The sequence below is a fragment of the Oryza brachyantha genome, chromosome 4 (genome assembly GCF_000231095.2).
Source record: "Oryza brachyantha chromosome 4, ObraRS2, whole genome shotgun sequence".
Taxonomy (NCBI): Eukaryota; Viridiplantae; Streptophyta; class Magnoliopsida; order Poales; family Poaceae; genus Oryza; species Oryza brachyantha.
The window spans coordinates 16,575,831-16,603,827 of NC_023166.2; the positions used below are offsets into that span (position 1 = coordinate 16,575,831).

The 27,997-nt window shown below is 42.0% G+C and overlaps 2 protein-coding genes across 2 annotated transcripts; both read left to right on the plus strand.

Annotated features, from left to right (window-relative positions):
* The first annotated feature begins 1,368 nt into the window (after window positions 1–1,368).
* Window positions 1,369–4,111, plus strand: LOC102704883 (F-box protein PP2-A13-like). Its single transcript, XM_040523441.1, has 3 exons — window positions 1,369–2,229; window positions 2,540–2,658; window positions 3,349–4,111. Exons 1-3 carry the CDS (start codon window positions 1,861–1,863, stop codon window positions 3,776–3,778), a joined length of 918 nt encoding a protein of 305 aa, XP_040379375.1. The 5' UTR covers window positions 1,369–1,860; the 3' UTR covers window positions 3,779–4,111.
* A 16,967-nt stretch (window positions 4,112–21,078) lies between these two features.
* LOC102705154 (protein DETOXIFICATION 49-like) lies at window positions 21,079–23,232 on the plus strand. The gene has a single exon (XM_006652601.2). The coding sequence runs from the start codon at window positions 21,327–21,329 to the stop codon at window positions 23,028–23,030; it is 1,704 nt and encodes a 567-aa protein (XP_006652664.2). The 5' UTR covers window positions 21,079–21,326; the 3' UTR covers window positions 23,031–23,232.
* The last annotated feature ends 4,765 nt before the right edge of the window (window positions 23,233–27,997 follow it).

Genomic DNA, 27,997 nt, shown 5'->3' on the forward strand with positions numbered 1-27,997 from the left:
GGCAAAGGAAATCAATGGCTGAACAGCGTTTCAGGTCGATAAGAACAACAAGACCTCGTTGCTGCTTATGTACCACAACATGTTGTTGATACAGGCATACAGCCAGAGGACACCTGTATTTTGTACTATCAGAAAAAAAGAAGAGAGAAACACAATTTTTCTGCACCAAACATTTCGACGGCAACTTGGCAGAATGGTCAATCTGTGGCCGGCTTCATACTCCCATGCGTGTACGTTGCTCGGTGCTCTGAGGCTTATCGGCTCCAATGGCGAAGAATGCTCGTACTCTCGTCATACTCCGGCGGAGATAAACCCTCTCTCTTAGTCGATTAGGTTTGTGACATCTGCCGCCGCCGCCGCCCTGATCGATGGAAGATGACAAAAAACGATATGATACACAGTACTGATGCATCACACGATATCTTGCTACTGCTGCACTGCATGGATCGAAAAGGCCAACTTCTCTGTACTGATAGGGATACGGAATCGATCCAAACCGAAGATATTTAGCACCTCCCCGCAATTATCAGTGACAACCGACAACTCCATTCCATTGCTTACTTTTCTTTCCGGAGGAAATTTAGTATCTTGCCCTTTCTGATTGCAAAAGGGTGATTTAGTGCTGGTAGAAAACTCCAGTTCATCCAGGTGAAGAACTGAAGATGACGACGTGGGTATCTTCATCTTTCTCGATCGATTGTTGCTTTCTGAGTTTCAGTACTTGCCCAACGATGTTTCTTACGCCGTTTTCTCAGCCTTCCACGGTTTATCTTCAACAGATACAGTAGTATCTGCTCCACTGAAGGCTATTTATCTCTATCGTATCTTTTCGCTTATGTTTATATTTATAAGCTAAAATTTAAATTTTTAATCTTAAATTTAGAGTTAATTTAGGATTTTTTCACCTAATTTTATTTTCTAGCCTTGGTTCATAGATCGTTAAAAATACAATAAAAATTTTATACATAAATTATTTTTTCTTTATAAATATATCGTTTGGACCATGATCCCCGAAATTGCAGATAAGCAGCCAACTGGCAGTATTTGGTATGAAAAACAACCTGTCAGAATCGCGCAGGGACACGAAATCTATTACTGCACCATCAAAAACTGATTGCACACTAGCACCTAACCTGAACACCTGTTCCCCAACGCCGAGCCACATTCCGAAACCCTTGATCTCTAATCCAGAAAACAAATAACCGTGGATTCAATTCGACAATCCGTTACGCAGCACAGATTGGCGCCACCTAAACAGCGGCAGCACTACAGAAACAATATCCACTTCAGCTCCAATTCATTTGTCTGAAACTATAGAACCAAAAAGACGTGGTATTTTATACAGTCATCACTCATCACCAGGTCAGCAAACCTGGCTCTTCTGTCTTCCGTTATAACCCGAGAAGACTCCCCCTCCAAAGCCTTCTCTTTTCTTCTCCAATTCGCGAAATCTGGCGCTACCGCGCATGCTGCTCCAATCCATTTTCCAATCTGAGGCGGTTTGTGCGTAGTTGAGCATTTGGGGGCAGGTCGAGGAAAAAAGATTTGGTTTTGAGCTTGCTTTGATGCCTAAAAATGACCAAGGATCTGGGCCATGCAGATGATTCGGAGACGAGTTTTTGATAAATTCGGATTGGTTGCTATGGATAAGGTGACCGGTTGGTTTACATCCGGATGAAGGATTCCTCGCCGCGGGTCTGTTGAATTGAAGCGGAATTTGCGGTTGTCCAACCGCTAACGCCCGGACAGAGAAGAAAGGTACTACCCGATTGGGAAGGCATTGGAGGCTAATCCACAAGCAATCGCCGCAATCCGTCGTCGTTGAATCACTTCTCGACTGAGTTGCATTCTCCGGCGTAAATGGGGGCGGGGGCGTCGAGCATGATGGGGCCGGAGGGGTACGGCCGCGGGTGGGGGCAGACGTCGCTGGGCGACATGCCGGAGAGCTGCGTCGCGGCGGTGCTGCTCTACCTCGACCCGCCGGAGATCTGCCAGGTTGCCTGCCTCAACTGGGCGTTCCGGGGCGCCGCATCTGCGGACTGCGTATGGGCGGCCAAGCTCCCCGCCAACTACCGGTACCTCGCCGCCCTCGCCGCCGCGGCCGACGACGACAGCGATAGCGACGGCCCGACGGAGGGAAATGGCAGCCGCTGCTCCTCCGCGCCGATGATCAAGAAGGAGGTATACGCACGCTTGTGCCGGCCCACCCCATTCGATGGGGGCACCAAGGTAGCTCATTTCTTCTCGGTTATAAACCTTATATTGTGTGGTGGCAATACATCTGTGTTCTTGTTGTATTTCTTAGGTGGAAGAGAGGATATCTAGGACGAGTTACAACGTGGAGGGACAGCTAGTAGAAAGTGGATTTGATGTGTTACTAATTAATAGTGTTCAGTGAGATCTGCTACTTTGGGGTGATCTTAGATTGACAATTTGGTTTGCTTGTTTGTCTATGTTTGTGATATTGGAGGATGGTGCTTGTTTTTGCTTTCTTGTATATCGTGTTGCACTGATCTAATTTAAAATTTTTCGTGTATAGGAATTTTGGATGGAGAAGAACAAGGGTGGCCTTTGCTTGTCCATCTCCTCCAAAGCTATGGCAATCACAGGCATAGATGATAGGAGGTATTGGAGCCACCTCTCTACAGAGGAGTCCAGGTGATTCCATCATGGCTTAAAACCCTAATGGCTAATGTGAAGTTCCTTTGAAGTTAAAATCAAATTCCATGAAACTGTTAGTTTGGAGACCTAATCAAGTGTTAGTTTTCATAGTACATTTGAGTAGAAAAAATGGAAATAATACCGAATACCTTTTGGGTTATGGTCTGTTTTACTAAATATCCACTGTATGGAGGTCAGAAAAATCATTCAATTAGCTCTGGATACATGCTGGTTTGTGTGTTGTATGTTGGGGTCTAAATTACATGATTTGAACTTAGCCTAACATGATCACCTTCTTGCTTACGCGGAAACATGATTACACTGACTGTTTTGGCATGTCAGTGAAGCCTTCTTGTTTTCGGCCTCCTATTTCTCTTTAGAGCAATTTTATCGTCCTTGAGTAAGTACTGAGAGATACTAAAATTTGCACTGGTTCATTTGCACTGGTTCAGGAAGTCAACGGTTTTTTGGTTCTATAGTACCGATAACTTCTAATGCAAATCGTACCATAAAAAAAACTATGTTCTTTGATCTCATTCATCACCAACACAGTTTGATATCAAATGATTGCTTTGATAATTTTTCACATCTAATCCTCTCAGATACCACCATTGGGGCTATTTTTTTAGTCTTCGTTTATGTTACCAAATAGCAGACAACTAAACCGATATACTTTTCACCATACAGATTCCACAATGTCGCATATCTTCAGCAAATATGGTGGCTTGAGGTGGCTGGGGAAATTGATTTCTGCTTCCCTGCTGGTTCATACAGCCTTTTCTTTCGGCTCCACTTGGGCCGACCTCACAAGCGCATGGGCCGTCGAGTCTATGACTCTGAGCTAATCCACGGTTGGGACATTAAACCGACAAGGTTTCAGCTTTCAACTTCAGATGATCACCATGCTACATCTCAACATTATCATCTGGATAAGCCAGGAAACTGGATCGTTTACCATGTCGGGGACTTTATCGTATCAAGTTCAGATCAGTTAACCAACCTCAGGTTCTCCATGATGCAGATTGATTGTACCCATACAAAAGGCGGTCTTTGCGTAGATTCTGTTTTTATATATCCCAAGGATCATCAACATGAGGACTGCATAATCTGCAATTAATTTTTGGAAAACAACTGCATCCAGTTCTCCTTCTTCAGGGTCATTCTTGTCCAAAGCGCAATGTGCTTGCAGAAACAGTTTTGTTCGGGCGTCAAGGATCGGTATTCAGCAGGAAGATTTTAGATGTAGGTAGGATAAGTTCTTCTATGATTGCCATCTTATCTGTAGAAAGAGCAGTTTCATTTGTTTATCATTGGTGTAGTGATGCTTATAGATGTATAGTCGTTCTCCGACATCAGTGAGATTTATACGATTTCCCCTTCCCTGTACAGATTATGTTGTATTTTTTACTTGTAAATAATGTGGCAGATGAAATGTTTATTATAGCCTGTTCTACCTATTCTACTTAGCCGTGTCTTGCTAGATAGTTTTGACTGTTTGAGGCTTTCAGCTGAACATCCTGAGTACTGTTTGCATGGGCATGGTCATCACAAACTCATAATACTCTCGCCCATGACTGCCACAAGCGCCGTGCAGCTGAAGAGCGTATGAATAAGAGCATGTTCAGTTTATTGCCACTTAACCTTACTAAATTTTAATAGGGCAACAAAATAAACACATCGCAGGGCCTGTTCAGTTTGTTGCCATTTTCACCCCTTCTAAAATTTGGCATGGCAACAAAAAACTAAAGGCCCCTGTTTTCGTCTGGAAAATTTAAAGAAGTGTTTCTTTTTTTAAAAAAAAACAAAGATTTGAAGACATATGGCGGACCCTCGTGGGCATTTTTCTGGGCTATGCTTATTTGGGCTCTAGCGGGCTAAATGTTGCAAAGGAGTACGTGTTTGTTAATGGATCGAACTCAGAACACAAAACGTTGCGTCCATACTCCATAGGGTTTTGGTTTTCTACATTTTGATCTCTTTATTTTGGTCTAAAAGAGAACAATCTGAACAGTCTGATCCCTTTCCCTCTTGGACATACATCACATCAAGCATCAAGCGCACGTAACCGTCCTACCAGAGCGCATGCTACGCACTTATACTTAATAACTGTGTAAGATTATCAGGTTGCAGGACCATCGAAACTGCGAAGACGAAAGCAAAGGTAACCCAGCACAAGGGAGACAGGTATGGAAGCACCCAGCATCATTTAGATGCAGTAATTTTCTGGTAATATTAGGCACTCACACAGTCACACCGACGCGGGCTTTACGTGGTCGGTCGTGCCCATGCATCGCTCGTGTTGTCGTGGGGAAACGGGAAGTTGCCGAGATTACCGGGCCATCAGAACGTGCGGCAATAATAATCAGGCTTGGTTTTCCGCCATCAGGCGTAGGTTTGCTTTGTCCGGGAGCGGCGGCCCTTTTTACTTTTTGCCAAAGCTAGTGCTGCCTCCTCTTCTTCTGCGATGCCTTTTACACCGGGTGCCAGATGGGAACGTACGTGACCGTGGGGGCACGACTACTGCCTACTGGGCTTTAGCTGCCTGTATCATTAGAGCAAGTTCAATAGTATAATCAACTGCTAGCTTCAATTTATCTATAGTCAATCTAATAGCCAATTCATACAATAGTTACCTACAAAACATTAGTATATGGTCCCACATGTCATACACACACTCTGTCTTAGAGTCCGTGTGCAGCCGACTATAAACTAGTAGCCCACCTCTATTCTCTCTCCCCTCATCTTTTTAAAATATGCTTATAACTGGTTTATAATCCGCTATTGTACCTGCTCTTAGTTGTTATCCACGGAGCTAGCTAGGCGAACCTGCTGTCTCAGTGGCTCAGCTCAATCAGCAACCGTGTTTTGACTGAACTGGTATGCACCTTGAATGCATTTTTGGAGGCAATGATGGCAGGCGATGATGGCGTTGCTGTGTTGAAGTCGTTGGAACACTATGATGGGGTGGCCTGGCACAGGGCAAACAGGGCAGGGGGCTGTGATACTGGGCTGGTTCTGAATGACGGCCCCGGCGCCCCCCTGTCTCTGGCACGGCCTCACGAGCGGTGGACGTTAAATTGCCTGCCTGCGCTCTAGTGCCTCTCCTGGTGGTCCAATCTCATCCATAATGCTGTGCTTTGTGTTCAGTGCAGGTTGCTTCATGTTTGGTCTTCCTGTACTCTGGGCCGCAGTGGCTAAGTACGCGCTGGTCGACGTGTCGACCGTGGGGAGCAATGCATGCATGAGCGCTGCAGCGATCGACGGGATTGCACTCCGCAAACAGTGCTATATACGCAGGGGGGGGGGGGGGGAGGTGGTGAAAAAAGGCGCGGTCAGTGATGCGACGTACCCTGGCGTCCACCGATCTCGTCGCGCGCAGCGCAGACATGGCCGGCCTGGCGCCGCAATAGTGACCCCCTCCCTGATCGGTGCAGGACGTGCCTAGTGTGTGGGCGTGCAGAGACGGGCACTGTGGCGTCCAGCGCCCAGCCAGCGTAATCGATCTCATGCGCGACTCGCTCGCATGCATTTCGATTCCTTCTCCCTAATAATCATGGATTGCAATTGCAGGAGCGGGTTTAATTAATTTCTTTTACCGCCGCTCTTGTACTTGCAGCTAGCCTTTCTCTTGCTGCCGTGGTCAAGGTTTGAAAATCTAGAGAGAGCGATCGGCTCGAGCCTCCCGTATTGTCATTGACCCGAGAGAAAAGAAAAGGAAAAAAAAAACCAAAGAAGCATCCGATCCCGGCCGCGCCATGCACGTCAAAAGCCGTCGCTGTCGTCGCGCTCGATTCGCGCAGCAAGTTGCACCGGCGTCGGCCACACGTCGTGCGTGCGTATCACGTACGTACTACGTACCGCGGGCGCGCGCGCGCGCGACGACGACGACGACGAATCGGATCAGTGGTACGTAGTAAGTCGCTCGCTCGACGGACGGATGGCGTGCGTGCCGGTGCATGCCTGCCGACATGGCGGGCACGGCGCCCATGTCGTCGGCACGTCGTTGCGCAGGCGGCGGTCGTCGCTAGCTGATCGATCAGTCGATCTGCAGGCGCGGGCTCGAGAGGCTTCCTTGGGTTATTGAGCACGGTAGGGCAGGAGGCCAGCAGCATACATGGCACGGATAGGGGCTAAGGCAGGGGGCAACAGGCCGGTACAATTATAATTTGGGCAGCGAGCTGTAAAGCCGATGGTTGGTTGGGTAGCACGCATGGGAGAGGGCAGACTGTTACGGATTACAGGGCACAGTTACACAACTCAAGTGGGCAGAGGAGGAGCTATAGTTGAGAGATTTGACAGAGAAACGGGGCTGATCGATCGCTGGCCCGCCTGTCGTTTTTGCGGCAACTTGCTAGTCTAATCCAACTCCAGCCAAAGGGGTCCCGGACGTAGCAGTAGCCAGCAGGATAAGCACGACGACAGGGGGGATTAATTATGATATGATTCCAGCTCGGGAGCAGTCATCTGATCTAGGGTTGGTGCTGCAGAGAATCCCTGCAGCCTCGCCCCCTGTGCTATGTATGGTTGCATGGGCGAATGGGGGTGGGATGGAGAGAGAAAAAAAAGGATGGGTGGATCTGTTGCCCAACTGCCAGCAGCTGCGCCCCTGAGCCAGGTCCGTCTGTGGCACCGCCGATTGCTCCCCACAGACGCAGCAACAAGGGAAGAACACCTGACGGCTTGCTTGGAGCCTCTTGGATACGTGGGATTGTTTAATCCCTTCCGAATCCAAGATACTATCCCCATCCTAAAAATATTTGTTGTTTTTGTTGTTATATGAAAATTAAAGTTTTAAAGAAATATACACTGCGGCTCTCATTAAATAATGTATGGTTAAAAATGAGATGGTGGTTGAGATCGTAATAAAAAATTGAATTGAAGGTGATCGATGGGATAACCACTACTCTAAATGACAATATTTTTGGACAAAATTTAAATCTAAAATGACAAGTACTTAGGGACATAAGGAGCATATAAACTTTTGAATGAGGTAACCGTTCCCCTACCCCTCCCCGAACCCTGGTGTCACCACCCCATTCTCCTTTTTGTTTCTTGCCTCGCCACTCGAAACCTATAGTGACAGTAGGACAGTGTCAATGGTGCCATACTGAAGTTTTAGGGTGGTCAAGGTGTGACAGGCAATGCCCGTGTGGTGTTTCAGTAGCTGCATGGGACTTTAAGCTAGGGTCTAGGATAACAGCAAGCAGCCAAACACCATGCACAAGGTGGACATAGGCTCTACCCAATTAAGGTCTTTAGGTTTTCACTTAGGATTATTATAGTCTATTGAGATAGATTGCTATAAGAGAAATTATGATAATATGAAGTAGAATAATATGTGAGGTGTTTATTTCTTCGGTTTTTTTAGGTCCAGATTATTGGATTTGTAAGATAAATTCTAAAATATCTTCAACTATTAAGTTTTAATGAATTGACGGATGGCTCAATGGGGGTTCTGACTATGGTTGGGGCATGACATTGGGCATAGGGTCTAAGTGCTTTCATATTATATGTATCCTTGCTCAGAAGAGTTCATGCAATGACAATCGGCTTTCGAAGGACCTTTTTCTTCTCTACCACTCCTGGACGGCATCGGCAAGTGAAGGCACCAAGCTGGCAAGGTCGCCAGGAGCTATAGGGTATGGCAACAGATGAGTCGAACCAAAGGTTGAATGAGTTTGGGTTGCCTCTTAAGATGTGCAGTTTTGTGGGACAGTGAAGCAAGTCAATAGTGCTTTGGAAGCTTAGCCATCTAGTTTGTTTTTCTCCTTTTTTTTCCCCCTAGTTACGAGGCTCAGGTCCAAATATTTTACATCTTTTAGCTATATATCCACTTATAGATGTATAGGCCAGATTAGGGCCGTCACCCCAGGGTGATGAACCATGTAGCATCCAAACCCTGAAGTTGACCCAAATCTTTGGGAGAAACACTTGTTCGCTCCTCAGTCATCGTCATGGGAACCCTGTTCCTCGTAACATTGATAATTAATCACTATATTTTATATATATGATATAATTGTAGCTGTATATATAGAAAAAACTATGGACTACATATCAGAACAAATTGTACTTTAGAATTCTATTATAGATAAGATATATCAAATCCAATTCTAGTTTTCCGTTCTAGCGCTATGTAAAATTATACATGAAAATGCTCTAGTTTAACCACAAACAAGTTGTTTAGGGGGTTTAAAGTGAACTCAAAAACGGGGTTTGAGCGATCAAATTAATAAACTAGTTAAAATATAGGAATATTATTTTACATATATATGCGTTGCTTTCTGATGTATCCATCTAAATTAGGGTGTAACTAATCTTAGGTGATTATATATGTCGTGAGTCATGACCGAGCGCCTTCCTGACAAGAGGATGTTTCGGTTCGACAAAGAAGTCTTGTGAGTGAGATCAGTAATATTCTTTTTATTATTAATTTTTAGAGACGGGATATATGTAGCTTCTTTAGAAACCTAGCCTATCAGACAACCCAATCTAAAATATGCTTCTATAGAGATTTAAACATATAACCTTATAATACTACCTAGATCACTATAATCACAAGAACATCCTACTACTTAAGGTATTAATCCGATGTAACTTTAGTATAGGCATTTAGAAACGCGTCGATTGACGAGTGGCAATTGTTTTACCAACGAGAAACACATAAGATGGTCAAATGTGAACAAAATCAGGCGTTGCTATGTGTGCGCAATTTGGACGGCATAACATGACAAGCAAAACCTGGCTCATCTATTAACTCCTCAGTCCTCGTGCTTGAGGAACACCAAACTAGCATGACCAAAAGATCGGTCAACTCTTCTAGCAGGTACTTCCTCTGATTTTTTTACGTCGTTGATCTTTTAATCTACGTTTGATCCTTTGTCTTATCCAAAATATTTATATTATTATTGACATTTTTTATTATGATTTGATTTATTACTAAAATAATTTTAAGTATGATTTATAATTTTGCATATTTAGACAAAATTTTTGAATAAGATCAAGTGTCAAATGTAAATAAAAAGTTAATGACATAAAAAAACCGGAGAGAGTATACACGTACTTACCCGGTTCACAAACATAACCATTTTTAAGCTGAGTTTGGAGATCAAGAAAAATATATAAATAATTAGAGAAATATTGTAATTGGTTGTGAAGAGAATCGCCCTCATCTCTTCGCTTTTGTTTATGTTTATAAGCTAAATTTGAATTTTTAACTTTAAATTTGGAGTTGATTTTTAGGTTTTTCACCGAAGTTTGTATTTCATCATTAACTTTAAATCACTAATAATACACATATAAGAGTTTTATTAATAAATAATTTTTTATTTGTAAATATGTCATTTAACTTTTTTAATAAAAAACCAAACAATAACCCCAATATGTGAGAAATTCAGATGAAAAATTATTGTGATTGAAATGATGAGGTAGATGAAGAAATAACTTTATTTTTAGAATAAATGATGGGTAGTAAAAATAAATCCATTTTAATACAGAGTGAGTACTTACTTACACCGAACAAAGTCAAGCTTATCTGCTTATGTTGTTAAGCTAACACACACGATACGAAAACTGTACTTGGATTGAAAAAAAAGATGTGTGATTAAAATAGCTTTATTTTAAAGTCAAGTTTATTTTGTCCGGCCGTGCGTTAGCTTTATTTGACATGCCATGCCTCAGTTCACATAACGAAAACGACTAATATAAGAAAGACGTGCATGCTTTTATAGATCGCATGGTTGAAAAAGTAGTAGTCAATAGAACGCACACATACAATTTAATTAATTCAACCGGAAAACAACAGAGATGTTTTGGCATAGTAGTAGGTACTTTTCTCAAACACTTCATTTTATAAGCAATTTTTGTATTCATAAGGAGGTACCATAAGATACCACTATTTATGTAAAATTTGGTACCTCTTTGTACCTAGAAGATACTAAATTTTACATTGAAAACAGTGGTAGCTTCTTAAGGATGAGAAAAATGCTCTCATTTTATAGTTTATATTTAAACTAAAAAGGTGAAACATATTTTGGGTGAAGGAAGTATATGCATAACTCCACTCTCTAGATTTAAGTCCTAATACTCACAATTTTACACACGCGTGTTAAGGAGTGCACAATCGATTATCTAGATTTGTTTTCCATATTACCCTAAAAAAAGATTTTTTTCCATATAAAAAAAAGGAAAATAGGCCACATAGTCCTTAATGTTTTGCTCTTGTACCAATTTAATTCATGACCTTTTAAATGGTCCAAATGAGTTCTTATACTTTGTCATATGACCTAATAATCCTTGGGCCTCGTTAAATTGCCACAAGAGCATGCGTTAACATAGTAACATACCTTTGACAAAATCTATGGTGAAATATCCAATTTACCCGTAAAGATACTTTATGAAAAAAGAAATAATTTAAAATAGTAAAAGAATAAGTGATTTTGTGTATTAAATATTTGTTATACTGTTAACATTCAAATATGAACACGGGAATATGACACACTTTTTTTCACTACATTCTGTCAATACGAAGTTAAATTAGTTGTGGACACCAAACATACGAATATCATGCCAAATAGTTTTTGCAACAAAAAATACCAAATAATAAATTACATGTACATAGAAAGTTAAAATTCTAGCAATACTCAATATGAATCACTTGTTTTCTTTCTACTACTTTTATTTTTTTTCTCTTTTATCCTATGGAAAATTGGACATTTCATCATTTATTTGCATGGGAGGATGGCATTTGTTGGTACGCTCACCTGGTAATTTTTGGTGGGCCCAAATGCTATATATGACAGCATGATACAGTTTAAGGGTTTCTTTGGATAATTTAAAGGGTAAAGGACTAAATTGGACCCGGAGGCCACAAGGGCTATTATTCCAAAATAATTGATCTGAAATATAACCAAATTAAAAATCCAAAGACAAATAATGAAAACTTAAGCAAAAAAAACTAACATTTTGAATATAATACTCCGGTTTTCTGGATAGATGACACTCTTAACTTTTGGCTTGATATTTGATTATTCATTTTATTAAAAAATAGTGCAAATAAACAAAAATATAAATCATGTTTAATTTTTTTAGGCAATCGACATGATCTCTACCATTCATTAGGGAAGGAGGAGAAAAGAGGTTTTGTTACAGAGACCCGGCACAGGACCATGGTCTTCCATTCAACATTACATAGCTAAAGCGTGTTCCCTATCTCGCACTATCTCGCACTAGTTGAAACACAATCTCCCAGACATCATCTGGACTATTGTTGTAGTCATCGTTGAAAATACGGATATTCCAGTGCAACCAGATTACCCAAGTCATAATCATGTTTCATTTTTCATTAATAGTAAAACAAGCCATACAAACATAAATGATACCCATCTACATTTTTAAATAAAATAAATGGCTAAATGTTACTTCACCCGTTTTGTATCATAAGTTTGGGTTTGTTTTAGGTAAAATCTCTTTAATTTTGATAAATTTGAAGACAAATATACTAATGTAATATCCACCACACCAAATTAGTTTTATTAAATCCACCATTGGATATACTTTTATGATATATTTTATTTTATGTGAAAAAGTTGCTTATTTTTCTGTGGACTTGGTTAAATTTAATTAATTAGAAAAACCAAACATAACTTTTCATATAAAACATATAAGTTAACGACATTATTTGTTATACGGAGTGAGAGTGGGTACTTCTTTCCGAAAATTCCGAAAGGACTGAAATCTAGAAGGACAAAAATCCTCTTCCGTCCAGTCAAAACAAAGAGGAAAGAATATCTTCGGTGCCACGTACAAACGTTCATGCCATCGTACGGCCCGTCGTCGCACACGCAGCTACATGTCGGCAGGAGGCGACTCGAAGCGAAACTGCGCGCGAGCGGTGGCTGTGGCGCAGCGTGGCTCTCCCTCCGCTCACGCCCGAGACTTTGAAACGGTATGCAGCACGACCGCAGCCGCGCGCTAGTCGCCAGCGAGCCGAGCGAGCGACGCGGCCGGGGGCGCCGTCAACCGGGACACGACACACCGACGTCGGCGATCGCGCGCCACTTGCGGGGTCGCGGGGCGGGGGCGGGCTTGGAACCGTTCAAGGCCTCGATCGCATGACGCGCCCGCTCGCTCGCTGCGAAGCGACATGCGGGGACAGCGAGATGTCGGGCGGGGCGGTGGATGGATGGATGGATCGCGCCGCCGAGGTGACGTCGCGGCGTTGGTGGGCCGGCCGGCCGGGTCGCCCGCCCCGGTGCGACCGGAGCCGTGTGCTGCCCGTGCCGTCGACCCCCCTCCCCAGCACGTACGTTCCACGCCACAGCCCGAAAATGCTGACGGATCGCCCGGTGCATCCATTAATCCACACGGACGACTTAATCCGTACCAACTAATCTGTATACACACTAAAGATTAGCATATAATAATTAAGTATTAATTATCAATAATTTAATATATATATTGACTTTCTAAAATGATTTCTATATATAAAGTTTCTTTTTACAAAGCTATTTGAAAAGCGTGTTAAAAAAAGGACATGGCCGTTTTGATTCTCACACTCTCTAGCGACTTGATTAATCGCAACGAATTCCACGCACTATCCGGTTGGGATTAATTACATGCTAATAACTGCCCTGTCTCCGTATTAATCACTCCGTATCTTGGTATCCATTTCGATCGGTAGGAGCGGTACTCCCTATAGTGTAATAATTTATATTTGACTATAATTTCTATTAAACTCTTTACAATAAATAAATAAATAATTTATTTTAATTAAAATAGCTTTATGACTCATATATATGTAAATATTAAGTTATAAATAGTCTAAGTTTAAAAGTTTGTTCGCACCCTTGTCCAAAACGACAAGATTACGGACCGACGCACCTCGGTGTATTTTGACAATCCGCTGCTATATATATGGCCATGTTTGATTCAGTTGGGGATTATCGTAATCTAATTTATCTAACACATGGATTACTATGATATTATTATAATCTAGATTAGATTACTATAATGTAATAATTCCTTCAAATATACCTTATTAAATTACTGGGTGTCTAAAGACACTTAGATGCTACTGCCTCGGTCCCATAATATAATGCATAACTAGTTTTTTCTCTGTCTCATAATATAGACGAGCATGCATGTATTAACTAGCACATATCTTTTCTCTAAATTTGATTTATTTAAATTATTCATTATCAAAACGTTCAACCACGTTACATCTACACCTAAGTAATATAAATGGGGAGGTGGTTATAGCTACTTTTTGGTCTTTGTGTTAGTGCCTCAATTACATCTTATATCAATGAAGAGAATACAAATTAATTACCTACCTATCATTACTTAACATGTACGGTACTCCTTTATCTCCAATCTAACTAATGCTATGCAAGCGGTAGACTGAGTGGGGTAGCGGCGGACCTGGCAAGAGGCGACGATGCATCGGGGTTGAAGAAGCGGGTTTTAATTTATTTATGTCTAACATTTTTATTTAGCTACTTCAAAATTTATGTTGTATAAAGTCACAGAAGAAAGAACAATATACAAAAAGTTAAGAGCATTCTAGACTTAGCATTATATCACTAATCTAGGATTCATTCAATCCAAAAAACGAACAACTCATATTGTATTTTACTTTAGTTTATAATAATACATCTTATAATAATCTAGCTGAATAATTCAAATTCTAATAATTATAGGCTCAATCAAACAGGGCCCGAGTATATTGAGCTTGTATTATGTATGAACACTTTAAATTACTGAACCAAGCAATGACTACTGCTTCGACAGAACCCCCGGACAGAGACTGTTGCCTAGTGAAACTGTTTTCGTGATGTATCTCTTGATAAACCTGGATGTCCTCTGCCCTGATTTTTGACTTCAGAACGGTTTCCAGAAAACAGCTTCGCTGTACACCTCTCAACGCCATTTTCAATGCCAACCAGTATCCTGTCATCTACAATAAGATCTCCGGTGTTGACTAGGCGGATATTTAATTTGTCGTCTTGTTTTACGCTGTTCATTATTTAGTTCATCTGTTGAAAAGATAAATACGGTCAATTTCATATCCATTTTCCTTCAATCTTTCGATGCCATCAAGATGATTTTCAAAGGTACAGATACAAACTATGCTGTGACAACACAATTCTTTGGCTAAAGTTTTTTCTTTTTTTTTCCGAGGACCTCAAACATAGACGTGTAAACAGCATCTCTTGTGTTTTTCCATTTTATCCAATGGTTCTACATGTAGATATACTTTTTTTTAATATTTTCTTAGAATTCTTTTTTATGCCTTTAGAATTGAAACGCACGTGAGGTATGACCCTACAAGTACATTTATAAATTTATCCCTACATTTTTCTCTTGAGCAAATCTTAAAATCATACTCACAGGTGTGCACGCGCGTGTGTGTGGTGGAACGTGTGAGTGTGCTTTTGCAACGTAATAAGCAGAAAAAGGAAAATCAAAACTCAAGCTTAATTTTGGTATCGTCTTCATTCGTCTGTCAAACTATATGATTTTTTTCAAATACCGACATCTACCATTCTAAGGTCAACTTCAGTGAAACATACTTTTCCTTCTATGCAAATTATTGTTTGTTGAAACGACGTTACGGTCAGACATATTTTTCATGCAATCTTTAAGGATCAGGAAATAAGGATGATTATCAAAAAAATGAAATGAACAAATGGAATAAAAACCTATGGTTACTCTAGAAAATTGAGAATATCTTTTCCAACATAAGGATTGCCGGTTGTTATATGCTGTCTCCCGAGTACGATTTCAATATGGTTGCTTTTGGCGGAAGTTTTTACTGCAATATCCAACTATTACAGGGGTCATCTTTTTTTTATTTAGGAAAACAAACCATATATATATACATATATATATATATATTCTTAGCGATATAAAAAATATTATAAAAAACCTAAAATCAACTCTAAATTTAAAGTTAAAATTTAAATTTTGACTCATAAACACAAACATAAAAAAGAGACAAGGACGCCAGTGGTTTGGTTCCTTGCTTAGACCAAACGCACGTAATTAAGTAGTCGTGAGCACTGGATTCCATCTACTGGTACCCATCCATTTGTCAAAAGCCCTTCGATCATCAACACGATAAAAAGTCTAAAGCATCAGATTGTGTGGTCTCCGTTACTCTGCATCCACATTTGAAGACATGGATGTCTAGTTTCTGTGATTCCCATGCAGCACAACCGTAGCAAAAAAAATCTTCGTCCTTTTTTAAGGTAACACGATGTCTAGAAGGATACAACGACAGCGGCACATGCTGACAAGCATACAGCAGTGCCAAATCTTCTCTTCATCCTTTCCGGCTAATGATTCACTCCGTACCTGAGAAGTGGCCCTTTTCGGGGGAAGAACATTGATTCAGATCTGAAAAGGGCGCTGGTTTTGCTTTAAATATCAAATTTTATTTCTTTTTGGAGTCTCAATTCTTGCCTTACTATTTAATAATTAAATACTGAGGTCGCGCACTCGCGCTTAGTTTTGAGGCTCAATTGCAGCTTTTACATGATTTAATAACTAAAAAAATCATAACCAATCACTACTTATTTGTTCTTATTTTGGAGTCACATTTTACTCCCCAGTTTATAAATAAATGTCAGTGGACGCTATTCATCTTATCAAATAAAAACATAATATAACTACTACAATATTATCAATGCGTGTTACATCTTAAACATAAGCACGGTATATTTTGTCCACCGTCGTAATGTTTAGGAGCAAATAGTTGTCGAGGTTAAAATAGTAAAGTCAACCTTGTTGATTGTTTATAAATAGAGGGAGTGGCATTTGTTTGATAATTTAGAAATTTGAAATTGATAGGGAGTGAGTTGTACTTGGTTTGGAGTCTCAATTTCAGGTTAAGGTAAAAGAAAAACTAAACCGTCCATCTGATTTCTAGTGGCAAGTTTTATTTATCATGTCGATTAGATGAGCTTTATTTAAAATCGACCGACGACTTTACGGTAACTAAAGAAGTCCAACTCATAGGTTCAATCTGTTTAAAAAAAACTAATTAATATTACAAAATGATCTCGATCCATCAAATTTTATCGACTTAATACTCTTAAGACCTATCGTTCAATACCGCTTTGTTACTAATAATGGGTATTTAAGGCGTATTCGGCTCCATGTCTTTCTAACTTCTACATGCATGGTTATTGGGTTGTTAAGGCCCAAATTTATAGGAATTCTAAAGGATTTTATTCCTATAGAAATTTTTCCTATAAAGCCCTTTAAATCAAAGGAATGAATCCTATAAAATTTCATGAAACTCCTATGGAATTCCTCTTCCCATACAAGTTTTGGAGTTTTGGAGGAAATTTAGCAAGAGGTAAAACCTCATAGAAAAATCATTTGTGTCTTTATCTCTCCTCAAATTCCTGTGTTTTTTTTGTGGTCCAATCAAATGGTCATTCTTACGTTTTTCCTGTGTTTTGAAATCATCTGTTTTACACTTACATTCCTGTCAGAATCCTATATTTTTTTCATTCCTTCATTTTTTTCATTTATGTGATTTAAAGGAGCCCTAAACATTGCATTTTTGCCAAAAGAAAAAAAAGGAAATATGCTTTAAAAATCATATTAATGCATTTCAAAGATTTTTTAGCTAACTCTTTAGTTTAAAATTTTCTATCATTTTAGATAATATATGATCAATCTTTTAAAAAATTGACTGTTAATAAGTTTTTAAATATATAGTTTGAAGACAATATAAAAATATTTCTAGACAAGTCTTAAAATACTTCAATAAAACAAATAAATATTTATTTTTATATTATTATAATAAAAAATCATAGACACATGTATTTTTAAGACACTGTGTTGCTATAAAAAATATTAAACTAAAGATAATAATTAATTAATAACGAGGTAACCCGTTATTCGGTTTTACACACTGGGAGCGAGATCGTAGGAGTTTTTTTTTTACCCGTTAGCACGGGTGGAACCCGCTAGCCAGCTCCTCGATCAGATTTTCCCAGTGAAGTACCCCCATGTGGACGGGGACGGCGCAGCACTGAATACAAAGATCTGGGCACGTACGCCCAGGACGAACTCGGAAAAGGCAAAACCCGAAAGCCCCCCAGCCCAGCCACAGCCCAGCGACACACACATCTTCGCGGCTTGTTACATGGCGACAACGAGGTGGTGGCTGGCTGGCTCGCAGGCGGTAGACGCGCCAAAAAGAGGCGTTATTTTTGCGCGCGGTACAGTACAGGACGCCCCTCTGCGTCGCCGTCGCACCAGGCTAAAGACAGCTTTTACTCTGCCGCGTTGGCGTCGACAAAAACATATGCGCGAAAAAATAACACGGCGCGCCTACACCCTCCGCATCGCGCTCGACGCGAGCGACCACGGGTTTCGCGCAGCTACGTGATTAGGAACAGAGGCGCCGAGCTGATTAATAAGCAGTTAACTACTACTACTGGTAGTCTAGTCTCTAGTAAAGTAAGGTGAGAGCAGGCAGGCGTCGTTTTGCTCCGGAAAAGCGCACCCGTGGCCTCAACTGCGTTGCTCTCCATGGAGATTGGCCTCGGCCAGGAGCAAGGCAACAAGAAAAAAGTACAGCGTCTCGCGACAAAACGGGCGGGAGGCGGAGGTTATTGCGTCTAGCAAACCTTGTTTTTATTTACGCCGAACCGGTGGGCCAATAACAGCTTCCGCCGGCCGGCTGGCTGGCTGGCTGGCTACAAACACAACAAGGCCGCGCGGCAGCATAGGGCATGGACCATCTCGACGCGCACGCATGCAACAAAAAACGCAACCACCACCGCATCACCGAGGCACCAACGCCAAAGCTTGGATCCCTCCACATCCCTAGCTAGCACCACTCCAAAAACGGTGCATGGCATGGCTGCCCTCGACCAATCTCGTCCGTTGGCCAGGCCATCATCCTCTCCATGCCCGTTGGTCACCGGTTGGAGACAAAGATACTGTTACTGCTACTCATGCATGGACCCCCCCGGTCCAAAATAGAGAAAAGACACACTCGGCGCTTCTCCATCGGTTATATAATAGGAGTATATATGGCCACTTGGTTCGCCAAGGCGCATTTTCCATGTACGCCTAGAGCTTAGCTAGCCGATGCGTGCGCACATACTGCATGCATTTTCGGCTACTAAACCCAACTTGCAAAGAAAAGCATAGGAGGCCTAGATTTCCTCATTCCGAACATGGCGTGTCTCTTGCACCTATATCCCGGGTGGCCGGGCAATAAAGCCATCCATGATCCATATTGCCAGATCCATTGCTATTGATAGTGCATCTGACCCCAAAAGCAGCTAATAGGTTGGGTGAGGCTAGCTACCTGATATGGAGAGCATCCAAGCAGAAATGATTAGATCATTGCCTCATCGAGTAAAGTCTGCAAGTGAAACCACGCAGCTGCATCTGGTGACCAGCGAGGGAGTCCCCAGTTTTACAAACACCTGGTTTTAAAGCGTAGTACATGCTTCTCTGGACATTTCCACCCACTTGATGGCAATTTTTAATTGTCCTGAATTTAGCTAGGGGGGCAGATTCAGACTAAACTAAGCTCAAAGAGTTTACCTTGCTTATTTTGTAACGATCCCAAGAAGTATTTTAATTTAATTACTAGCTAGGCGTGGCTAAAATAGCTTTTTAAAGTGGGCAAAACGAATATGACTAATGACCTTTGCCGACCAGAACTCAATCCTCTGTATATGGATTGTTTTGAGTTGCACAGATCGTTTTGCAGTACATATTTAAGTTTACCATGTTTGTTTATTTCATAGTAGATCTTAGTTTTGAATACAAATGTTTAAGCAGAGTCTTATATAAAACCAGTCTAGTCAGGAAACTCATCCTTTGTTTTTCGCTAGATCAAAAGGTTGTTTCTATGTTCAGAGACATATGACATGAGAACTTTTATATATATATAATTAACATGAGAACAAATTAAGGGTGAGAGTACGCAAGAAAGAAAGACCATGACAATGTTAAGTTATCAAAATTATGTTGGATAGTTTTGCTCATGTTTAAAACTGCAAACAATGGGATATAGAATGGTGCTAATGAAATCTGTTGACTTTGCACACTAACTTGTCACGCAAATTTGTCATACAAAAAGGTTGCATTAGACTATAATTGTTATTATTCGTTAAGAATGCAGCAGGCAATGTCAACGCATAAAAGAAACTTAAAGTATCAGTTGACCACAGGGCCCAGAAGTCGATTGAAGTGATTGTTTGAGTTTTTTATGGAAAAAATTAAACGACGTATCTGTAAACAAAAAATAATTTATGAATAAAAAATTTATATATGTATTCATAGCGATTTAAAACCAAGACTGAAAAATAAACTCCAGTGCAAAACCCTTAAAATCAACTCTAAATTTAAAGTTAGAAATTTAAATTCTGGCTTATAAGCATAAGCCAAAAGAGGAGACCGTAAAGTTTGTATAAAAGACACTTCTCTGACAAGTTCTAAAATTTAACCATAAAGAATGAGGGTCAACCCCAAATAGAACGAGGCACTGACAAAATCTCATCGCCGGCCACTGCAAGAGAAAAAAAAAGGGGGCAGGCCGGCATTATCATGAACAGCTGGATAATAAACGAGAGAACCACATCTGTACGCCCCTGTGGTTCGAGTTTTTTTTTTCCATCACGGAATATTTTGATTTGGGGTTTTTGTCATGGATATAACAGAAATGCATACAACTCCAGAATCTTGCTAAGTTCTTGTAAAATTGGTAGTGATACTTTCAGCTACTAATGGCCTGTTTGGTTTGGAAGAGAAGTAAGAGATTTAGATTTTAAGAATTAATTCTATAAAAATCATTAATTCATAAAACTGAAACATAGGAAAATCAAAGAAAATTCTTCTTTCCTACAAATTATAAAAAAAAAGTATAGAAACATTTCCATCCACTCAAAGTTCTTGATAAAATTTATATGAACTGATGTAACGCATACATTATTATTCTTTTTATTTTTCATATTTCTTTAGGATAAAATTCCTTTAAACCAAACCTAAGATTTAATACCAACTCTGACCGGTGTTGCTACTAAATACGATAATCAATGCTACTTACTGGAGCTACGTAACTGAAGCTAAAAAAGGTATTGAATGAGCTAGCACCGCGACAAGCTTACAACCAACATGTTTGTATTGGATAAACTAAAAATATGTCCTGCGAAAAGAACAAAATAAAATAAAGAGCGAGATAAGTGTACGTTTAATAGTACATCTAAATGAGCGCTGTTGCTGAACGCGCCGGCAGAAGAATTAGTGAAAGAAATGGAAGGCCAAAATGTCACAAATAAAAGCAGTTCAAGAAGTGTCAAAAGCGAAGTGCTGTGCTTACGACGGCTACGAGACTCTCTTCTCTATATAAAGGCAGCTCAGGCTTCCCATAGCCTCGCGCGGCCTCAGAGTGCACACAGCTCCACCAACCACCTCACACGGCGGCCTCCAGCCTCCAAAGGGGAGACAGGAGAGAAAGCAGAAACGCATCCCTCTCTCTCTCTCTCTCTCTCTCTCTCTCTCTCGGTAACCTGTCTGCGTGTGGTGAGTTACCAAACACCCAGCTCCGTAAAAGCTTGGAGCGAAACCGCACGTACGCGCGCGGGCACGCACGGGCGGGGAGCAAGGCAGAGCATTCCTCTGTTTCAGGTATGACGACCTGCGCGAGCGCCACGGTCGCATGCTGGGATGACCAGGCGGCGGGCTGCGCCTTCTTCGCCCCCTTGCTTTGCAAGGGGGCGGAGGAGGTCGTTGTCCTGGTGGCCGGTGATGTGGCGGAGGAGCAGCCGGCGCCGGTGCTGACGAGCAAGCCGCCGGGTCGGTTTGCCAAGGCGGTGAAGGAAGCCTGGTCCGTTTATTGGGGCGTCGCGTTCCCGATGGCGCCGTCGATGTCCTCCTGCGCCGCGCGGGACGAGGCGCGGTCCATTCTTGGCCTCGCATTCCCGATGATACTGACCGGTTTGCTGCTCTATCTCCGCTCGATGATCTCGATGCTCTTCCTTGGCCACCTCGGCGGGCTGGCCCTCGCCGGAGGGTCCCTCGCCATCGGCTTTGCGAATATCACCGGCTACTCCGTCCTCTCTGGCCTAGCCATGGGCATGGAGCCGATATGCGGGCAGGCCTTCGGCGCTGGCAATTACGCGCTCCTGGGCATCACCATGCAGCGGACGGTGCTCCTCCTCATCGTGGCCGCCGTCCCCATAGGTGGCCTGTGGTTGCAGATGCGGCCTCTCCTCCTGTTCTGTGGCCAGGACGCCGCCATCGCGGCGGTCGCCGAGACCTACATTTTTGCGTCTCTCCCTGACCTCGTGCTCCAGGCATTCCTCCACCCGGTGAGGATATACCTCAGGACGCAGTCCATCAACCTGCCCCTCACCGTGTGCGCCGGCCTGGCCATTGTCATCCACCTTCCTATCAACTACGTGCTCGTTGTCTTCCTCGGCCTCGGCATAAAGGGGGTCGCATTGGCGTCCGTGCTGGCCAACTTGAACCTCGTACTCTTACTCCTCGCATACATCTTCTTGAAAGGTGTCCACAAGCGCACCGGCGGTTTCGTTCTGTCCGCCGAGAGCTTCCGTGGTTGGGGAGAGCTCATCAGCCTCGCTCTGCCGAGCTGCGTGAGCGTCTGCCTCGAGTGGTGGTGGTACGAGATCATGATCCTGCTGTGCGGCCTGCTGCTGAACCCGCAGGCCACGGTGGCGTCCATGGGCATACTGATCCAGACCACATCGCTCATATACATCTTCCCCTCGTCGCTCAGCTTCGGCGTGTCCACCCGCGTCAGCAACGAGCTAGGCGCGGGGCAGCCCGAGGAGGCGAGCCGCGCCGCCACGGTGGGTCTCATGCTCGGCTTCGCGTTCGGCACCTTCGCCTCCGCGTTCGCGTTCCTCGTGCGCAACGTGTGGGCGAGCATGTTCACGGCCGACCCGGCCATCGTCGCGCTCACCGCGGCCGTGCTGCCCATCCTGGGCATGTGTGAGCTCGGCAACTGCCCGCAGACGACGGGGTGCGGCGTGCTGCGCGGAAGTGCCAGGCCCAAGGACGCCGCCAGCATCAACCTGCGCTCCTTCTACCTCGTCGGGACGCCCGTGGCGCTCGTCATGGCGTTCTGGTTCCACTTCGACTTCAAGGGCCTCTGGTTCGGTCTGCTCGCCGCGCAGGCCACCTGCATGGTGCGCATGCTGCTGGTCATCGGCCGGACGGACTGGGCCGCCGAGGCCAAGCGGTCCAAGCAGCTCACCGGAGCAGGCGCCGCCAACATGGAGAGTGACGACAGAGTTGCCGCGGACAAGACGTCGCGCTTACTCGTCGACACGGACATGAAGCAATCAAGCGATCACTCCGATCGGTGTTGACAGCTACAGCGCGAGCCGCATGTGTATTGTAATCTAACCTCCCTTTCTTTTACCATTTTTATTTCCTCCCGCTTTCCAAATTTCGGCGTGGGAGAGAATCAGATGCTGACAGAGTGACAATTTTGTTCTCAGTCAATTAGCAATGTAAAGATTATGCTAATTGTTATTAGTAACATAGAGTTGGAGAAATATGAGCGATGTCAAGGAATTTTTCTCTGTTCACAATTGAGGAGCAAACCGTTCACGGCTTTGCTTTCTCTTGCTCCGGGTCGGTGTCTGGTCCAGGGAGGCCGGCCGCGTGACGACTCGGTCACCGGCACGGAGCCAACCAGGCAACCAGGGGTAGCACCGGGTCTCAGCTCTCAAGTCGCGTGGCGCGTGGCTTGGACAAACCATCGGGACCCGCCATATTTAGCGTCGGGCCTTCTGGCCGTCACGTTGACACTCGCGGCTTTTACTTCTGGTAGCCGGAACCTTTTCGGATACATCAGTGCTATGGAATCCAACTATCGCACGTGTTGTAACAAAGCCAGGCTGACTTGTAAAACATGATACTACTAATGCCAACAGTTTAGAATTGTAGTCCATTGATGGCTCTGATTTTCTTTGGTTTTGGGGCTAGGGCCCTCATGTATGTCACATATATCTATATATACTTGAGAAAATTATGTAGGATTAGCGTTGAATGATCCACCATATAAATTACAAATCTGCATACGCATGTCTCAGAGGCTGCGTTCGGCCAGTAACCCTAGATTCCCTTATTTTTCACGGGCACACTTTCTAAATTGGTGAATGTGTATTTTTTTTAAAAAAATCTATAGGAAATTTGTTTTAAAAAATATATTAATCTATTTTATATTTTATTAATAATTAATTAATTATGTACTAATCTATTACTACGTTTTTCGCGCCGAATAACTAACACACATCCTCATTCAAACGACCGTGGCCAAAGACACGCCGTCAAAGGGGTACAGCATATTTATAAATAAAAAAATTGTGAATAAAACTTTTATATGTGTATTCTTAGTGATTCAAAAGATAAGATTGGAAAATAAACTACGGTAAAAAAATTCTCCAAAATCAACTCACAATTAAAGATTACAATTCAATATTTTATAAGCATAAGCAGAGGGCTTTTTTAACATCTTTAAAAAGTAAATTCTAGTGGAACTGAAAGTGGTAACTCGAAATATTTTTTCGGTGGTAAAAAAAAACTCTAAACTGAAGTAAAATGACGAGGGTGTGAAAGTCTGCTCTACAAACTTTGGCTGTGCTCTGTTTTAGCTTTATCCAGTTCTTTTGTAACACTAAACTGGTCGCGTGTGTAAAGACCAAGACGAGCAGCTGAATTGGTACCCAGGGGAGATTCCGCTGCTTCAGCCGCCACCGCGATCAGACGCGCCCCGCGCTAAGGCTTGGGCGAGTAGCGATGCGCCGGGTCAATGTGGTTTCACGCCCCCGTACGCGCCCACTCGCTCAGTTGATTGTGCCGGAAAAGCACAGGACCTGGATGGCTGGATCCCCGTGCTTTCGGATCAGGTCAGCCCGCTCGCGCGTGCGTGCAACGGATGGCGTTTGGCACCGGCACTGGCACAGTGGCACTGCACATTAAAAAAAAAAACGACCCGCTACGCTCGCACTCAGCCACTACTTGGAGCTCCCAGAAGTTGTCACCGACTCACTGTTCGGAGGCCCCAAAAGCCATCGTTCAAACGGTCAGGCCTGCTTACATAAGCAATGCTAGTACGGAGTACTATAATCTATACCGAAAAATCGAATAAAATACAGCCATTTTCACAAGGTGTTGGAGTTTGGAGCAGCACAATGAGCTGCGTAGATCGGAGACCGACTGATGAGTAGCGACTCGATGGGCACCTGTTGTGTGCAACCAGTAGCCAACGGATAATATGGTTGGGTGTAGGTCGTGCTCCCGCCCAATCACACCTGCCGCTGCCGTGGAGGGAATCACACTCATTTGGCGTCAAACCGTTGTTTATCTCCGTTGATCGAAGAATCTGATGAGATGTGGCAGCCTGGCTAGCTCATCGGCCAATGGGATGCTACACAAGCTCTGTGTATTGAGTCAATGATTGGTTTCCCGGTCGCTTGGATTGGATCATTCCGATTTAAACAAGTTCTGCCCCCTGGTTCTTGGGCGAGCTCGAGAGGTGTCTCCGTTGATATAGAATTTGCGTTTACCTTCTTACGCGACCACGGCCCTTCAGTGATCGGAATACATGAATGATGCACGCGTCCCATTGGGCTGAGATCTCATTCTAGTGATTGCTCTTTGAAGCCTAACATTGCCCATTTTCTAAGTACCAAGAGTTACCGCATGTGTAGTACAAAATCTAATGCCTACTACAAATTCTAATACCGCTATATGATATGTGTCTCAAGAAACCAAAAGCATTGGTATAAAATTTGGTATATATTGGTGCTTTCTTAACAACCATAAAATTTCTCTTAAAATAGAAAAAACCACTAGTTCTAGTGGAGTCCATAGTGTGTGTGAGAGAGAGAGGTCTATGCATCTCTTATAATAAGGAGAGATGGTGAACCTAGGTAAAATGCAAGAGCTAACCTCGGGTATAAAATCCGACTATTAGACCAAACAAATAACATGGTCTATACACAAATATTCGTTGTATTTTCTTCCTCCATTGAAACAACCTATCCTCATCTTTTCGATTATCCTTATGCTTATAAGTCAAAATTTATTTTTTTAATCTTAAATTTAGAGTTGATTTTTGGATTTTCACCAAAGTTTATCTTTCATCATTGGCTTTTATATAGCTAAAAATACGTACATAAAATTTTTATTCGTAAATTATTTTTCATAATAAATATACCATTTAGCTTTTTTTTCATAAAACAGTCAAACAATTAACCCTTGAATATAATGTACATTCTGGGAGGTTAGTCTAAGTAGACATTTAATACTCTCTCACATCTCTAGGCGCTATCTCAAGACGTACTCTACCTATTGAGATTGCTCTAGGTATAGTAATTTGTATTTGTTTTACCTGTTTTTAAGTGGTCGTACGACGTACCTATCGTGTCCAATGGATTTTGAACACATCTACAGTGTTTTGAGATACGAGACTAATATCTTTGAGACTAGCTAGTGAATGTGGTCTAATTTCCTATATATGAGTATGATTTTGTTGCTATAAACATCATTATACAAGAGAAATCAAAAGGTAAATATTATAGTACCATACATCACGAAGTGGCATGGGGAGGAGAAGGTAGGGAAGAGGCAGAGAGAGGGTGGGGATGATAGGTAGGGCCCCTGCCTAGTGGGCTAGACGTGGGTCAGCGGGTTGTCACAATATAACTCGCGGACGCTACAGACAGGCTCTGGGCACCCACGACCCGCCCCACCTGTATCGTTAGGTAGGGGTCCCACCAGCCTACCTAGGTGTGAGGGATATATATATATATATATATATATATATATATATATATATATATATATATATATGTGTGTGTGTGTATGTGTGTGTTAACTAATGCATGTGCTAGTATGGTTGGATATGCTCACCGATGTCTAGAGCATCTTCAAAATATTACCAAAAATTAATTTTCAAAATTGTTATATTTGTCCCTAGATAATTACCTCCATAAATCTCCAACATCGCTTTTATATTTAGATCCTCAAAATAAGTTAGTTTGATATGTAGGCAGAGGTGGGACTGACATTTGGTTCAAGATTTTTTTCTCCTCCTTACGTTCACAGTACCCATCGCCTCCCCCACGGCAGATGCACCATCTTGCCGCGATCCACATGCTCTCAGCTAGCACGCACATCTACAGCCATGCCGGGTTCAGACGCAACAGCAGCACCAAGTCGATCAGTTTCAGTCGGAACGACACGGAGGGAAAGGAGGTTAGGTATGGGCAGTGGTGGCCAAACGATGGAAGGGACGGAGAAAGGGAGCAAGAAAGAAAAAGTGTGTGCGGAGACGATTTCTTTTACTAGTCGAAGCAATTGGTAACACCAAATGACCTCCAAAATCTAACTTATTTTTAGGTCAGTATAAGGAGCAATGTAAAATTGCAAGTATGTATTGAGTACTATTGGAGATTATTTTTTAGACTAATTTTCGAAAATAAGTTTTAGGAGCAGAAATTAGATATTATTGGAGATGCTCTGATAGGAAAAATATAGTAACTGTCTCTTGGATAATTTACTTGAAATATTGAATAACTTACATCCGTCGGACATTATTGGTACCATATACGAATCCATATCCACCGAATACAACACTCTTATCGAATCCTCGCTTTGGACATATTTGGAGCGGACCACCTATACACTTTCACCTCTAGGAGTACATATAAAAAAATATGTTTGTGTGAAATCAAGATGACATGTTTCTAAAAAAAATCTGGAGTAAATTTCTTAAAACTATAAATAATTAAATCAAATTATCACTAAACTATATATTTAAGCTAGTGTACCAGAAAACTATAAATTTAGCATTAAAGAATCTCAAAAATACATATTTAAAATGACATATCATAAAAACCATAGCTTTAGTAACAAAATTATCATAAAACTATAGGTTGAGGATCAATTAATTCAAAAAGTACATATATAGTAAACAAAAAATGATAGGGGTTTAAACTCTAAAATGTGTAGTTCTGTGAAGACTTAAATGTAAAAAATGTAGTTTTGTGATACTTACCTTATATTTATAATAAATTTTGTGTTAAATGTGCAATTCTATAGTAGAACTCCCTAATTTTGGATGGGACAGTTTGGTCAAACTCTACGTAGTTATGAAATTTACTTAAAAAAATTACTTTCTCTATGTCTTTTTATATGACACCATTGACTTTTAGGTTTACGTTTGACTATTCATCTTATTTAAAAATCATTTAATTATTAATTATTTCAATATAATTTGATTTATTATTATAGAAACTTTAAGTTGTATTGAATAAATTTTTTT